The following is an 18,394-nucleotide window of genomic DNA, read 5'->3' on the forward strand; positions in this document are numbered from 1 at the left end:
TTGCAAGAGAGACCATTATATACTGTAGATATTATATACAATATCTTAATATGCATAATGATTACATACATAAATGTGACAGTGATAGAATTTCACTAAAGGCAATATGTCAGTTAATCTATTTTGATTAGCAAGGCTTTAATTATATATGTATAAAATCAACTGACATTTGAGTTAACAAGTTTGCAAAAATTAGCAAAGTCAAGTGCCTTTTGTGCGTTTAGTGCTTTTTGTTTTAAATATATTGGAAGTGGCTGGGGCAACATCAAGTTCTGGTGCAAACTTATTCAGTTACTCACCCCATTTCCCACAACTCGTGGGTTTGTTTTTTGTTTGTTTGTATTTTATATTATTGTTTTATGGCATTTTAACAATGTATGCATTGTTGTATGTAAGTGTATGGTTGTATTTGCAAATACACATGGATGAGTGTAAATGTATGGGTGGATGTGTGCATATGGATATATGTATAGTTTAATACTTTTATGGTGTACAATCATTCATAGATATATTTCTATTTTTTATTAATGTAAATTCTTCTTCTCAGTTCAGTTACTGTGAGCATGAATGCTAATAAACTCAAACTCAAAAATATTCAGTGTTTGCATATGGGCGAAAATAGTAAACGTGGGCAAAACAAAGTTAATGGTGTGTTGTTTTTTCACACAGAGCTGAGGCTTGAGTTCATCAGTTGCACATTGCTTTTAAAGCGGTTTTGCAAAACAGTACAATGTCTGAACAGCTGGCGACTTACAGCGCACCGCCTGGCGCCCACAGCTCTCCAGGCTGATAAGTGCTCTGCAAGAGGTAGGGGAAATTCATTCAGGGCTGAGACTCGCCATATCCTCAACAACCCAGAGAGCAGTAAAGTTAAGTTAAAGAAACACCATCCTGGTGATCTAGAGCATTAATAACCCAGTTTATGTTGCAATTTTATGCGCCCTGGTGCGATCAGGCGCGCAACAGAAGGTGGGCGCACATGGGCGAACATTTGTCCGTTTGAGTCAGTGACCGAAAAATAGCCTAACTGTGAAAAAGTTAACCCAGCGACAGAAGAAAGCCGGGAAGCTACAATGTCTAATTCCGCCCCCTATGAGGGTAACACACGGAGGTCTTCTGGTGTGGCACGTGGAAAAAGACCACCGGATTTGGAGCTGTCGGAAACCACTTTTAACGCGCCTGAACTGGGGACACCTGTGGGCAACGACACGTTTTCTGAAAGAGACAACATGCAAGAGGAAGGTAACACAATCACCGAGATACCCCAAGTTCACCTTCACCCGTACTTATCTCATCCCCGGATGTCAGTGCGGATGTCGGTGTACAGTACCGGGGTCCGTCCAGTCCTCACCCGCGCCCTCATCCAAGGACGCGTGTATAACTTTTTGGAAAGGCCATCTGGCTGGAAATGCTTCGTGTATCACTTCACAGTGTGAGTGTTTTTATTTTCATAATCATCCAGATCCATGGGGTATTCAAGGGTATAATTGCAACTCTAAGATCCTAATTAAACAGGGAGTTAATTGCGCGTGCGGAGCCTTGGAAGCCCGCACTACAAAGAACTGTTAATCCTGTGAATTTTAGAGAGATGCTGCACAGATATCACAGCACAACTGGGGGTCCCTCTAGGAATATTATAGCGATATTTTATAAGAGCCATAGCAGATTAAAAAATACCATATAACTCACCACAGAGAAGAGAATATCATATAAAATACGCTCTCTTAGGAACACTAAAGGAATATTATACATATTTTTCATTTGGGAAAGTATTTTCCTTAGCATCAGTGAGTATTTCATTTTGCAAAACAGTTTGAGCGCAGCAACACAGAGGTGTTTGGGGTTTGCATTCAGTGAGTCTATGACGACAGAACATTTACAACCTATTCAACCTTACAATAAATGTTTTAGTATTCTTTTCTTTTTCTGACAGTCTGACAGGTATGTGACTTAGTCCAGAATGAGGTGGATTTTATCTACTAAAGCTCCAATATCATGAAGATGTCAGATTGTTTCACCACCAAAAAATCAATGTGACAGCTCTGTCAGGTAGCTTGAAGAGCTGTCTTTTTTGACAAATGAAATGTGGTTAGTAGTGAGGGTTCCCTACCCACTGCCAAAAGAGACATTTCATAGTTTGTTTTTCCACCCACATTTGTGAATCTGACGGTCCAGTGGAACCAGACTGGCATTTTCAGGCAGTGGTTTAGGAATGTAGGATATGATCTTCCAGCTCACCCTCATGTGTGTTGTCTGTCCCCACTTGCTGGCACTGATAGCAGGCAGCTAAACTTGGCAGTGTGTGTGCTGTGGAGGAGGCAGCGGCCCTGTCTGGCGCTGCCACCCTGTGACCCTACAGTGTCGGAGGGGACGCAGGGGAACGCAGCCTGTCGGAGCAGGTTAGAGTCTCAGTGACTCAGAGGGAGCATTTCACAGTGCAACTGAAACACATTAGAACATCACCCTGAATATGCACAATACACAATAATAGGAAAGTCAGTGGCTGCTATGATTACGGGAACATCTTAGGTTTAATATCAACAATTCAAATATCATGTAAGTGCAAGCAAGCATGAAGAAGTGCTGTAACCTTCCTCTAATGACCACCTCATGCTGGATCCAAGAAAGCTTAGACTGCACAAAATGGGTGGAAAGACCACAGAGTGTCTCTTAACGTACAAAATCAATATTATTTTGCACAAGCCATGGTATCAGTAGCAAATGTCACTTCCGCTGGTGTGTTTGCTCTTGATAATTTGAAAAATAAGATTATAGTAGATGATAGAAGTATGTTTTGAGGTTGTATTTGCCTTGAGTTTTTCAGCCTGTCATTGGCATGATGGTTGCTGTCTGGCTAAGAAAATCATATTTTTAGAAACCTACAGTATATCTATAGTAAACATTTTCTAATATGCCGCCTCTATCGATGCTTTCCAAAACCATTACAAATCACTGTTAAAAAGTAATTATATTTATGATGTGACAACACTGTGGTTAAGGTCTGGTTAGGTTTAGGCACAAAAACCACTTGGTTAGGGAAAGATCATGGTTTGGGTTAAAATGATCACTTGAAACGTGGTGTGGGTTAAAGTTACAATTTCTTTAAAATTACCCAACCTTCATCATCAATAGACACCGAGACAATCGTAGTTACAATTTTTAAAAAAGTGTCCTGACTCGCAGTTGGAAACGTGACACTTGCGGTTGGAAACAGGAAGTGAACAGCGATGTCCTTCAGCTAAGCCCACTTTTTTCCACCTATCTATCTAGCCATGCACCCAACCCGCCACTTCCAATTATGGAAATTTGTCACCTTATATTGACGTCATCTGAACTGCATCACGTCTCCAGGTCATAATTACCATGTCTGCTAGATGGCATCTGTCACTTAAACGTAACTACAGGTTGTTTTTGCTGGCTTAATTTTCAACCTATACTTATTTTCAGGATGGGCTGATAGATAGTGTGGTGGCAAATAAATGAACTTTAGGAAAACAAAAATCATTCAGAGGCGAAGTTGTCAAAAAAGTAGAAGGTCTTCATTGAATTGACAAGTGGCAAAGACCTTGAGTTATTCTGAGCAGAGCAACTGACATGTCAAGCAATACAGTGTCATTTATACTTGAAAATGATATATGAGCACATCCTGATCCCTCTTACATCTCTCATTGGTCTTTCCTTATTTATCCCAGCAACTCCCCTAAAATATCAGTGGTTATAATACTAAAGAGGAGCTCACAGGTTTATTTACTTTGTCTGTTTATGCTTGGCAGACTATTGATTTTGTCTAGTGGTGGGGGCACCCTGCCCCTCACCAACTCCCCTTCTGTGTCAATCAGCAAAACAGTCTCAAAAACAAGAGAATATGAGCTTTAAAGGACATGTACAGAGCAATAAAATAAAACATATATCTAGTACATTAAGAATACGTGAGTATATATGCACTTAAAGAATATATGTAAGCTTAGAAAATATATATGTATTACATCATAAAGCTTCAACACATAATCAAAAATAACTGCATTACACTATGAATTTTCCACAACATTCCCCCCTCCTGGACTTCCATCAGTCACGATAAATTATCTTATGTACAATTACTTCATTCAGAATGTGCGTTCTGAGTTAGACACATCTACATCTTTTAATGTCATTGTCCATTTCTTTGTTCTCGTGAATGTATATACCTATAAACGCACACCTCGTTCTGCCAACACCCAATCTTGGGCCTGCCTGTTCTGCCACGTCGCAGTGCTAGTCGTTCGAAGTTGTTCTCCCAAAGCGCTTAGAGCGCCATCTGTGTGGTTAATAGATCTCTGTAGGAAGGGTGGAACGCAGGCACTGTTGTCTACACATCCAAAACTGGTCAGCCACTGCCTGAGTCTGATGATGATAAGGGCAAAGTGGGGGTGACATTAGAATTACATCTCCTTTCACTGTGATAGAATGTTTCAACCCAGCTTCAGTGCAATTCTCAGTTGCATCCCATATCAAATCACATTGGTGCACTGGAACACTCCCAACTGGTATCTGTCCCTGCTTTGGAAAACATTCAAACTTTCCTACTGCGGATGATGATATGTTGTCTGGAATGGTTATTTTCTAGTGATGTGGGCAGCCGGATATCTAATTTGTGACAATATTTTCCCATGTTACCTGTTGCGTCTCCTGAGGAGTAATTACTGATATACAGATATTCTCTGGATCCTAAAGACATGAGGCATTCTGTCTCCTCCCAAGGTCTCTCCGGTGAGAAAGTAGCGCAATCTGGCAAAGCAAAATCTGAGGTGGACGTTTTGGTGGATGTAGGTTGTTGCTTTACTTCACATGCATACTTAGCCATGTCTTTGTTAAATTTTTCCCAACTAAATTTAGTATTGGTGACATATAACTTATCAGGCTTTTGAACAGACATAACAATTGCTCATTCTATTTTGTGTACCTGTGTAGTGAGTCCATTGGTACCAATAATTAGCCTGTGCCTTTTGGTAAATTACATCTATTTCAAGATGCTAAGTTTTTATTTCTTTTAGAGAAAAAAAAGACGTGACTCTATCTAAGAAATCATTTAGTTCTACATGTTATTAGCTATTTCTTGTAATATTCTTCCTACATTATCTTCTGTAAATGCAGGAATAAGGTTATTAGAACTAGTTTTTCTTTTTGGTCTCTCGCTAGACTGTTGGCTGGGTCTTCTTACTTGAACTTGAACAACTTCAGTGTGAGTTAATGCGGTAGGAGTAATTGGTTCAAGTGTGGAGTAGATTTGCTGTTCGCTAGGTGTGGGGGTCCGATTACTGTAGCTATCTTCTTTACACTATACATTGGAGTTCTTAATGAGTCTTTGGTGTTTACTTTTGAGTTAACCTGTGGGAATTGAGTGGTGATTACTTCTAGTGAATAGCCAAAAGCTTGGTCCCACTGAGGCCCAAGCCCAAGTGTGACCTCTGCACTTCTGCGGGGTCTGCTCTACTTTTATACTTACGCATTATTGAGTGTGTCCTAATTTTACTGTCAGAGTATGTTGAACAAAGGATGTGGACAACAACAGGGCTCTGAGATCTTGAGGTGATATGCAAGAGGTTAAGATGCTTTTGCCTAATCCTCTCTTTTGCAATTTATCAGTATAGGAGGTTAACACACAATTTTTAAGATCCTGAACTCTACCTAACGTTAGACATCCACCATTGATCTAGTCTATCGTACAAGCATTCATTTTTGTAGCCACTTACAAGGAATAGATTTGATTACCTGGTTCGGGAGATATGCATCTTTCTAGCTGAGTTGATCTAATGTCCAGTGCCCAGAAGGGGTCTGAAGTGCAATGGTCTGCGTTCCTTGACTATCATCTCTATAGAGCATCCCCTGGAGTCTGCAAACATTATTAATGTGTTTATTATGGATCATTATTACAATTGCTGCCAGTAGACAATTCTTCATTTCATGCGTGACTGTAAGATTATTTGGCTTTAATGGATAATAGTCTGGTTTTAAATTGTACAAATGTTTTTAGTTGGCTAAGCAATGCCTTGTTCCCATTTGTACAGTACAGAACTTATCCATTTACCCTGATCCACTATTTTAGAAAATGATATTTTTTACACCCTATGTTGAAGAATAAATCGATGCTTGTGGAATCTAGTTTGCAGGTTCCAATCATGGCTATGGTTTCCAATCTGTGTGTCTGTTTGATTTAACAGCAATCAGAATATTTAAAGGGTATCTGTGACAGTAAAAGGCAAATTTAAAGATTTTTAGGAGTAAGAGACAGAAAGAGTTTTAATTATCTAATAGACTGTGTTTAATTTATGCAGGCCCTCTCAGAAGATTATCTATTGAGTAGTTGTGATTTTGCTCTTCCGATCTTGCTTCATTCCCCAACCTACACCGACTTTCCCGCTCTCCATTCGGGCCTCGAGCTTTGAAGTAATGTGTCAATCAATCTGGACAGGGAAGTTCAGATTGATCAGTCAAGTTCTTTTTTATTCTTCTGCTCCTCAGTCTGCACTTGACCTCTACGTACTTTTAGTCAGGCCTTCGATGTTGTGATATTGTGTACGGAATGTGACGTAATGATCAAGCCATACAAGGAAATTTAGATAAGTTAGTTAAAGCTTTTAACCAGCACTTTTAACCTTTCTTCTGTTACCCTCTACTGTATTCCTGCAGTGTGTTATGTCAATTCAACAATAAATCTCAAAATTAACCTTCCAAGGAATCAAAATATTCAGCAGAAACTAGGAATGTATTTGTCAACTCAACAAAAAGCCCAAAGATAGCTTTCAAAATAATTCAAAATATTAAGCAGAAATGTTTAAAGGGTAACTGTGTGTTTCTAATTTAACTGACAACAGACAAATAACAAGCTTAAAGCAATTTAATTAATCAGAGCGCAACTGTGTTATTATTTTTAATTTTACCAATAATCAAGACTGTGCTTAAAGTACGCCAAAGTCTGTAAAACAGTTCAAAACTGCATTTAGAATGGCCCAATACTTTAATTAGGGAAAGACAAATGTGTTTAGTGTAATCCAAAACTGTACCCCAGTTCAAAAATAGGTGACTGTGCTGTGTCAATTTAGTAACCAATAAGGGCATATATATATATATATATATATATATATATATATATATATATATATATATATATCCCAAAACAATAAATCTCTAAGCGATTCCAACTATTCAGTAGAACCGAGCAGTGTGTCAATTTCAACAACAAAGCTACAAAATAGCTTATTAAACAATTTAAAATATCCAGCACAAAGTAGCAGTGTGTTATCAACTTCAGCAATAAACTCAGACAATTTAAAATATTCAATAGGAATTAGCAATGTGTATCAATTCAATAACTCAACAATAGCTTTTCAAACAATTTAAAATATTTAGCAGAAATTAGCAATGTGTTGTCAACTTCAACACAGCTCAAGCGAAAGCTTTCAAACAATTTAAAGTATCCAGTTGAAATTAACAATGTGTAATATCACTTCAATAATAAACTCAAAAATAGCTTTTCAAACAATTTAAAAGATTCAGTAGAAACACAAACAATGTGTTCCTCATCTCTCCTATACTTGAAACTCCTGATCTTCTAGGTTAGTTATCATATAATACTAGTTATTTTATGTTTAGTTGGACCCGCTCATGGAGACTGCAAATATACTTTATAGAGTTGCACTCTAGATACACAACCACAGATTATCTTACCATAATGATCCTATTTCTTATTAGCATTCTTCTTATTGTTATTATTTTTATTATTGTTACTGAGTGAGTTTCTCTTACTCATAGTGGGTTACCCCAAAGATATTTTATATTAGATAAACTCTTTTTATTTGCCCGTGCAGACCTCCCGGGCCAAAGGAGCAGTATTCGCGAATAATGTTTACTTCCTGGCTCAAGTTAAATTTATGAGCGGTTCAACCCAAGTTCACAATTATGGGTTGGTTTTGCAGTCTTCACTTTCTTAGACTCACCAGTCTAACAGGTTTATCAACACCCTCAGTACCTTCGGGTTAAAGGTTCCTATTGCAATAGTTTCACTTCACTCTTATTCTGGTGAAAGCAGCTAGTCATGACCATTCACACCAATTCACCATTCACACGTTATGACTGGTTAGTTTTCTGACAACTTACCCCTGTTTGTTACAATCAATTATAACTTCTTCTGGTGCTTTATTGGTGAGCTTTCATGCTACCTTACCAGCTGGATGGCGTTAGGACCCAGAGCAATATCACCACACAGATTTCTATTATAAAGCAAAACTGCTTACCTATTTTTGCGGCCACGTCTGTATAGCGACAGGCTCCAAGGTCCCACGTCCTCCGGTACTGCAGCCTGCTCTTTGCTCAATCCTTGTTTGTAAATGCCAATTTTTGTGGTGGCAAATAAATGAACTTAAGGAAAACAAGAATCATTCAGAGGCGAATTTGTCAAAAAAGTACAAGGTCTTTATTGAATTGACAAGTGGCAAACACTTTTATTCATCACATTTATACTTGAAAATGATATGAGCATTTCCTGATCTCCTGATCCTCATTGGTCTTTTCTTATTTATCCCAGTAACTCCCCTAAAATATCACTGGTTATAATACTAAAGAGGAGCTCACAGGTTTATTTACTTTGTCTGTTTATGCTAGTGGTGGGGGCACCCTGCCCCTCATCAACTCCCCTTCTGTGTCAATCAGCTAAACAGTCTCAAAAACAAGGGAATATGAGCTTTAAAGGACATGTATACAGCAATCGAATAAAGAACATATATCTAATACATTAAGAATACGTGAGTATATATGCACTTAAAGAATATATGTAAGCTTAAAAAATATATATGCATTACATCATAAATCTTCAACACATAATCAAAAACAACTGCATTACACTATGGATTTTCCACAACAATAGATAGATAGATAGTTAGTAGGGGTGTGCCTGAATACAAATATGTTATTCGGCAAAGCACAAATAGTGTTTTGTTTTTTTTTCTTCGAATATTTGTTTCATACAAATATTTAAAAACGTATTTGTTTTCAGGAAGAAAAAAAACCCATGTCAAATACCAGCATACAGGTCGGTTACATCGCTATCTCAGTCTCTCTCCTCTGCTCCGCTGTTATGTCTATCAGCAGGTCTCATCAAGGGGAGTCACATCCACCTGCTGCATGACTCACATTTCCTAATTTGGACATCACTGCTGGAGTTGGTGGTGTTCCCCAGAGATAAAACTGAGCTACTGACACACGGAAAGTGCTCCCAAGGGACACTTCATAATCTGTTGTTCTCTTTCTCCTTTCCACAAAGTTATGTTGTAAAAAATAGGCAATAAATGAAAAGTGTAAAGCGAGAATCGCCTTTGAAGTTCCACATGCTGTGCTGTCTCTGTTATGGGTGTATAAATAGGAAGAGGTCTGTCTGCAATGAGGCGATTAGTAAAGTTTTAGCACAGTAGTCAGTGCAGTCGTCTATGATCTGGGAGACTCCAGTTCAAGACCCAGAGTGGGGACCTCCTTCGTAAGCTAGTTTATTCATGAAGACTTATTGTAACATTTTAATTTTCTAAAATTAAAAGTGTAATAAAAAAACAGGATTTTTAAGCCTCTTTCCACTTTTTTTCGAACACAAATACAAATACAAATAATTTTCCTCAACAAATATAGATACAAATACAAATACTGGGCGCTCTGCACATCCCTAATAGATAGATAACTAAACAGAGTAGGGGATTAAATATAAATCTATGAAAACTATGAAAATGTAAACTATAAGCACAATATATACAAACTTACAAGACAAAAATACAAAATTAGATACAGATATAAAATTACCAATAAGCTATGCTTTGGGTAGGGCAAATAAAACATCTGGTTACAGTTGAGCAAATAAATACGCAAAAAAATGATGATGGGACACAAACTCAGGTCTCCTGCATGAAAATCTGATGCTTTAAAAGGCGACTACCACTCCACTCACACACACTCTCTATATATAGAGCACACGACTTCCTGCATTGGCACTGAATATTGGCACTGAATGAAAATAAATGAAAATGAAAAAGGACACTGATCTGCAGTGTATTCACAGTTGTAATTTTGTTTGTATGTTCAGTTTTAAGCACAGAATATAAAGTGCCAATTCATTAATTTTAGCACTGGTCTTTCCAAAGCTGAAGATAGACAAAACTCTCTCCAGATTTGTCTCAATTCGACAATACAGCCAGGTGCTTGTTGCAAGAGCATGTTGTATGGATATTTAACTATGAAGCAGGTTTTTGGGGTCAGTGTGTTACCTTGTTTTGCAAGTGTTTGAGTGGGAGAAAAGCAGTTAAGAACAAGCATGGCCTTATCATTGACCCAGAACTAGAACGTCAGCGTGACCCAAGTCCTTATCAGAAATACCCTTGTGTGTGCGTGTTTGCGCATGCATATGTATGTCCATTTGTGTGTGTGTGTGTGCTTATACAGTATGCTTACAGGGGAGTCAGGTCTATTATGGTAGGAAAAAAAATCACACTGCACTTCTCTGAAAAGGAGCACAATATATATTTATCTTTACACTTCTAACAAAGTATATTCCATGCTCACTTTAGAAAGACAGAGCATTTATCCGCGGTTCATTTATGATTTTCTTCTCTGCCTTAACACATTTCCTTGATGTTTGTCTGCTACAGTCAAACAGTAAATGCAGTATTTGGGTCTGGAGCAGCTTGGATCCACCCCACATGCTGGTTGTAGATGAGTCTGCCAGGAGAGTTCAGATAAATCAGAAAGTGTTGTTTCAGACCAAGCCCCATTAAACTGAACTAGACATTCTGTCTAACAGTATCAAGCTGTAGGAAATAAATTCAGACACAATTTTTAATTATTTAACAAACAAGCCAAGCGCTCATGTGTTGTTATTCTTTTCAATTTGAGCAGAATTTTTGACTATAGCTGTTTGTATCATGTCCTGTATTTAAGTAACTGTGGGAAAAAGGGATCTGTGCTTTTATGAAAAAAACAGTCTTAGACAATCACTTCACTGCTCTTGCCTCAGTCCAACATCTTTCTTTCAACCTTGTTTTACAAAACTGATTGTCAGTAGAGCACACTGACAAGACCTATAAACTGAGGAAGGTTCCAATTGGCTATCTAGACAAGGGGTGAATTGCATTTCTTTTGGTTGATTTACTTTGCAGTGTTGATTTTTTTCCCTCTTTATCACTCTAAAGCACTTCATAACAGTGATAAAAATAAAGTATGATTGTTGCTGTTGTTGTTCCAAACAGAATATTTGATGGTAACAGCCAGTGACATGGTCAGCAGCGTCATTACTAACTCTTATCCCGTCCCCAGCTTTGTCTCTACACTGGCTGCACAACAGACTGCAAGTGAATCTGTCCATCAATAATAGATAGGAGGAATGCTTTGAGCTTTTGTTTAGAGTTCAGTTGTATCTGTGTAGCAGAGCCAATGTATTATTTTGTCTGTTCCTACACCAAGCCCATGGGTGCCACAGTGACACAGAGCTTGTATTATCTAATAGGCCTTGAGGTAAAGGAAGTGAAATATGATGGTGCAGTTAGTAAAGAGGGTCTGACGAGTCAGATAGTCTCAGATGGATTAAAAATAAAGCTGAAGTGAATGGGTCAGCATATTGAGTATGTATGTTTACTGGCATTTCCAATGCTCTGAAATAATTTAAGCAGAACTTCATTGACAAATTACAACCATTAGCATACCGGGGTGTTTGGTTGGGAAAGTTTGATATTATTTTTCTTTTGATCCTCTTTTTATCTGCCTCTGTCACATTTGAACATAATATTTTAAATTACTTGCTGCTTCCCTAACTTGTGAGTTGTGTTATCTTTTGCCCAATGTGCCCTGCTTTTCTAAATAGACAGATTTGCTTCTATTTCCAGACTGTAGATGTAACTTTGCAAAAGAGACAGGTACCAAACTACTGAGACATTTCGTTGTATCGTGTACTTGTTGTGTTCTTTCAGACAGGACCAGCTGCTTTGTTAGCTGTGTCACGCACCGGCCCATCTTCCCTGAGAAGGTCTCCCCTCTGTCTTTTATCTGTGTTGACGTGTGGCGTGCACGCACAAGCCGGTGTATTTGGATTCCTGGCCAGTCTTCAATAAACTCAAGCTGTAGTATGAGGTGATAAGAGTCTTCATGGTGCAAACACTGACTGGAAACTATAACTCCCCCTACACATAGTTTCCATCAAGTCTGCTCATATAGGAACAAGAGAGTGATTCGTAAGGGCTTAATGGTTTTACGAACAATAGTTGAACACTAGAGACAGTAGAGAAAATACTTCCAGTGTGCAGTATTGTTAAGATAAAGCCAATTCCACTATGGATTTCCTTCATGCCCCAGTATCAACTTGTTTCAACAGGACATTGAGTCTTGCAGAACAGGCAGGCTCATGTTTTTGTTTCATGTTTCATACAACCTCCAATCATGTATGTCCATGAACTGTCTCCCTGTTCCAAATAAACATTTGGCACTCAACATGTTGGGCACAATTCTTTTAATGTGCTCATGTCCATCAAATGTTGTTTATTTCAGGTTCTGCCAGGGGGTGTTTGTGAGCTCAGGGACAGTCTGTGTCAAGCTTGCTCAGATTTTCTCCAGAGCTTCACATGAGCAGAACCATAATTAGCCTAACTGCCAAACTACAATGCATAATGTTGCAATGAATGGTTACATTTTGACATGAGTTATCATGGCTCATGAAGCGTCCTGATGGCCTGAGGTTTTAAGACGCTGACCATGTAATTGCAATGTCCTCGGTTTTAGTGTTGCTGGTGATGCGAGTCTAGTTGCATGTCATTCCCCATCTTTCTTTCCTGTCTCATGTATACAGTCTCCTATACAATAAACAAAAAAAGCCCCCAGAAATACTGAAAAATTTTTACTTCTTTAGTAATGCCAGTTATGTCCATATTTTGTTTGGTTAATATTTAATTATTACATTAAAATATTTACTTTAATGTTGTTGTTGTTGTTCTTGTAGTTTAAGAAAATATTAGTTTTCTCAAGTTCTCATAATTCCATACTAACCACATACTTATATCAACATATACAAACATATATGGATGACAGCAAAACACAGAAAAATTATCAAATTTGATTCAATTAACTCAATTTTTGTTTAGTAGGCATTAGACTTCTGTCACTGTCCCAAGTTTTGAAATATTGGCAATGCATTTAGCTTTTAAAGAATAAGCTTTTCCATGCCTCCATGTTGTTTGGTTTTTACCAAGCATTGGAATATGCTACTCTTCTATAAGCTGATAAACTCAGATGGTGCCATATGACTCCATTCAGAAAATATGCCTTTCACCACCACGTCGCCTGCCAACTGAAATGAAAAGTTAATCAGTTTGTCCTTGCCTCAGCACCAACCTTCCCTCAAAGTTTAATGCAGATTCTTTCTTAATTTTCTGACTTACCCTGCTAACAGACAAACATGATCAGATGGAATGGGGTGAAAGGATAACCTCATCTTCAACTCTGGTAGTGGAAGCAATGATGCAATGAAATAAAAACAGGAACTGGGCGGACTGAAGCACATGTTAGGGTCAAGGGTTTGAGAATGGCTCATCACCTACATATATTGCAAAGAGATCTCCACTACTATCAAATTGAACTGAATTTCACCATTTGTCTTTTACAGTATGAACAGCAGTGAAAAAATGATTACTATAATTAATTTTGTTTTACAAGACAGTGTTTAAGCCTTTGTTTTAAGTATGAACTGTTGTCTTTTCAAGTAACAGAAGCACAGTTGTCAAAAGACTCCTGGTGTGCTTCAAAATTATAATTTGCATTGAGAGAGATTTGAAGTCAAAACCTCCGGAGAAAGACAAGGCCATGCAAGTGAGTGTTATTCTTTCTGGTATAGTGCCATTGCAGCTTGAAGCCTTATCTCAAAGAAATAAAATATCTTTATCTTACGCAAGTTGAGGAGTTACAGACGTCTTATTGTTGCTGCAGCTGAAACACTTGTGACCTTGAGGGGGAATAAGGAGAATGTTAAGGAGCAATTTAGTGTTTGTTAATACTGTGTGTGCGTGCGTCTGTGTGTGTGTGTGTGTGTGGTCCTCAGACGTGTGTACGAACCTGTGCGCTCATTATTTGACAAGTTTATCATGCGTTTCACATTCATATGGTTGAGTTCAAAAGGTTTCACAGTATTTCCTCTGAAGGGCTGTCCTTGAATGTTTGCTCAAATTGAGTCAGATACTTTTCATGACAAAAATACAAAGTAATGTTATGCTGTCTAGAAACTTTATTTGGAAAGTTGTTCAAAAGCTCAGACTTGAATCAGACACCAAACTTAAGTGAAGTTGTCGCGGTTTAAATCAAAATCTGAGATGTTGACATAAATATGAGGTGGAATGATGAAAAGTGTTTGAGTGACTTGAATGATGACAAATTTATGTAAAGCTTTGATTTGAGGAAAATTAAGTTGATAAGTGCATCAAGAGCATCATTATCCAAATAGAATAAATAACTACAAGACAATAAGAATGACCACCAATGTAAAACAAATTTAAGACTACAGTATAATCTGCTTTGTTTCCTACAGGTTTCTCATAGTTCTCGCCTGTCTGATCCTCAGCGTCCTCTCTACCATCGAGCAGTACCAGGCTCTGGCTCACACAACTCTCTTCTGGGTGGTGAGTGTGAAATTTGATCAAGTAGAAAAGTAACACCTGAGATTAACCGTAAAACGTTTTTTCATTGGATTGTCTGTCAGATTTGATCTACCTCTAAGATAAAAAGTCACATTACATGATTTTAGCACCTACTGGACCATCCCAACCCTCAGAGTTGAGAGCTGAGTTTTGGGTCTGATGAGTGATGACTATTTTGCAAAACTAGAGACTTTAAAGCCACAATAAGACCAGAAAGTGGAACTGCAAGATTAATGTGTTTATCCTCACAAAATAAAGGTGATACTGAAAGCAGGCAGTTTATACTCTGACAAGATTGGGGATATAAAATGACACAACTAGCATGATATATATGGACTCTCCGAGTCTGTGTTCCCTCAAAGGTCGACACTTTCAAGAGGGTTTGAATGGGCCAACAATTTACTTTGCCTGTAAGAGTGAATCCACTGATAGTGGTGAGTCTATTTAATGAATATGAATGGATTTTGCTCAGAAATGTTACTGTTTTAAATGCAGGGATGTTAAGGTTGAAGATCCCTAAATGATCTCTTCTAGTGTGTTGGATTTGGTCAGGCTCAGTGTGACTGTGTGCACACATAGTAGAAAAGCAATGAGATTAATCTTTCCAACAGTGTAGATTCCCAATTCCTAACTGTAGTCTTGAAATGTCACTTTAGAATATATTCATATGTCCAGACTGTGTTTTTGGGAAACACTAAAACAGTCTCAAATAGGCTTACATTCCTGGCGGCCCCCTTTGGACATGATTTTACCTTGAAACTGCTCCACAGGTGGCAGCAGTGAATATCATCTGAGTGTGTTCCGTTTTGGAGAATACATTTACAAAATAATTAATCTGCATTTTATGAATGTTAACATGAGATAAAGTGTGAGCATAAAACTAGGAAACACTGTTTTTGTGCTAATAAGGCAAATTCATCTCCTACATTAAATATTTTATGGACCGTTTTACTCAAGCTGGAAACATGTATTCAGCTTCTAGGGAGGCCTGCATATGAAACTACCTTATGTGTGGTGCATAACAAGTCAAAGCTGCTCATCTGCCAAATGAAAATGAGGATAACAGGTGTATGCTTCACTTTCATGCAGTTTCACACGCACTATCTGTATGTACCAATGATAGTATCTACCAGTATGTTACATAAAAGGTATGCACCAGTACAGGAAGAGAAAAGGAAGACAGCCAGCCAATGTAAATAATGCAGGTTTCAAAACATAAAAAAAAACAAAACAAACAATCAGCTTTATAGATATTTTATGAGGTAGGATGCATCCCACATGTTGGTTATGCCTTAAGGATTCACTGAATGTTATTGGGTGAGAAATATCACATTTTTTTATGATCTTTATTGAATTTCACATCATTAAAATTCACAAAAAAACAACCAAACAAAACAATAAAACAAAGAAACAGTAATTTACATTAACAATAAAGTGCAACCAGTCCCAAAGTGCAAAACACCAATAAAGTGCATCATCTCTCAGACTCATAGACTCTCTTGTTTAAAGTGCTGTCAGTTCATAAGTCCAGTATGTTCCAGGGGAGGTGCTGAGATTTGTCCATACTTCTCCTCCTCCGGAGGTCAGTAAGTATCAGTGTTGGATTACAGTCTGCTGTATTATCACGGCACATCTTGTTTTCCATAATTTTGAACATACGACACATATAATTAATTGTATCAGGTCTGTATGTTTAGATGGCAGTTTTTTCATTAATAATACAATAAATGACCATTTTGCAACATAAATTAAAGTGCACACCAACAGCTTTCACTTTATCCCAGACTTCTTGAGCTTTGTAACAGTCCATTAAGAGATGCTGCTGTGTCTCATCATCATTGCAGAAAACCATTGGGCATTTTTTTGTAGTAACATAACAACTCCAAGACATAACAGCTCTAACAGGAAGTCTCCCCACAGATATCAGCCAGCGAACATCCCTAATGCTCCCTGACAGGTTCATACTTTTTAGATTTTTTATCACCTCTGTGCTTTCATTACAAGTTAAATTTTTATAATTAATAAATCCACCATCCAGAAAACTCCACAGTGTATCCTGATCATTGGTCCATGAAGTACATGTGTCTGAAAGATACAAGTAGAGTGATTGTAGTTTTGAAGAATCTCAGTAAGAAGCTGTACCTTTTTTCACTCTATAAAAGAACTGTTTACATTGTAGTTTCAGCTTGTAGCCTTTTCTCCCTCTGCTGTATCCTGATCTGACCTGCCCATCCATTCAGCACTTTTGTCTTGTCTATTTTTGTTGGATTCTGATTTTTGGAGGCTTGATTCTGATATATGAAGTAGTTAAGAGGAAGTTTTGTTCCCATTTCAACTTTTTATTGTCAAACAACTAATTTAAATAAATTAAGAGATTATAATAATGCTCTTAAAATAAAACAACGTAATAACTAGACATTGAGTCTTTGAAATGACTCATATATTGGATATAATTTATTAAAGCACAAAACTAATTTGAGAGTAAACAAATATGCTTAATTAATTTCTATCACAGTTTTTATAATGTTTGTATAATTTTAATTTTTTGTGTTGCTGGTGCTGCAACAGTAAGCACCATGATTGTGAAGATGTTTCTTTAACAACAAATATAAGCCCTCAGTTTCTGTTGTTTGAAAAGCAATTTCATGGGTAGAGTGACCTAACTGCTGCCTCACAAAAAAACAATTTTGGGAAACTTACTTTGGAACTACATAGACTTTTTTTCGACAAACAATTTCAGGGTGTCCCGCTGGCCTAAGAGGGCGAAGGCTCCTCCTCTAAAATCAATAGTAAATAGGATAAACTTAACCCTGAGGCACCAGCTGTGGAGCACAGGCACTGTTTGGGTGATGGGTGAATCACTCAGGCTCAGACAAAAGAAAACCCCTAGAAAGGATAAAAAAGGACTTGAGGATTTTCTTTGAGGAGGACTAGAGTGTGCCACATATGACAAGTTCACCTTGGCCTGAGGATAATGGGATGAAATGGTCATGGTGCTTCATGAGCTGGCACATCAGAATCTCAAATCCTCCAGGTTCATTGTTGGATCCGGAGAGATTCAGTCTGGTGCCAGAGACTCCTGCGTATGACTCAAAACAATTAAAAAGAAAAGCATGAATTGTGTTAATAAATACCACAAAATCATGAAATATACATTTCATGGCAAAATGTTTTTCTGCCTTAAGTTCACCCTCTGGAGATACTTAATCTTCTTATTATTCGCTTCTACACAGATAATGAATAATTAATATTTGCACTGCTACTAAACCTTCCAAAATCTCAAACATTAATCTTTTTCGTCCTCCATCCCAAAGGGACTATTTTGTACTTTGTGCTTTCTAGTATTGAGATTTGCTCTGACCCTGCCAATCTTTCTTTCTCTCCTCCCCCACCACAGAAGCATCTTCTTTGTCTTGTTTCTTTCTTCCTGCATACTCAAGGTTAACAGAGACTACGCTGTTCTTTACTTGGAGATGCAGCACAGGCTGACAGTGTATTTGGTCAGATGCTTGGCAGTTTGCCCAAAAGATTCAAATTCTCCAAAGAATATGTTTGTTTGTTGGATCCCAAATGACTGTTAGCTACGAAAAAGGTTTTGCTACATTTTATTTCATTCTGGGTCACACTGCAAAGAAATCCTGGCAACATAGCATGTTTTACTTTTAGTCAAAGACCATCAAGTCACTTTTGAATGCTAATCACTTTAT

At 37.7% G+C, this 18,394-nt stretch overlaps 1 protein-coding gene across 3 annotated transcripts in view; it reads left to right on the top strand.

Annotated features, from left to right (window-relative positions):
- Window positions 1-756: 756 nt before the first annotated feature.
- The window catches only part of kcnq1.1 (potassium voltage-gated channel, KQT-like subfamily, member 1.1), a 53,619-nt gene continuing 35,981 nt past the window's right edge, over window positions 757-18,394 (top strand). For all 3 annotated transcript variants that reach the window (XM_044355411.1, XM_044355412.1, XM_044355413.1), the window contains exons 1-2: window positions 757-1,432; window positions 14,579-14,669. In XM_044355411.1, coding sequence (XP_044211346.1) covers window positions 1,074-1,432; window positions 14,579-14,669 — 450 coding nt within the window. In that variant the 5' untranslated portion in view covers window positions 757-1,073. The remainder of the gene's footprint in view (window positions 1,433-14,578; window positions 14,670-18,394) is intronic.

The sequence above is a fragment of the Thunnus albacares genome, chromosome 1 (genome assembly GCF_914725855.1).
Source record: "Thunnus albacares chromosome 1, fThuAlb1.1, whole genome shotgun sequence".
NCBI classification, from domain to species: domain Eukaryota; kingdom Metazoa; phylum Chordata; class Actinopteri; order Scombriformes; family Scombridae; genus Thunnus; species Thunnus albacares.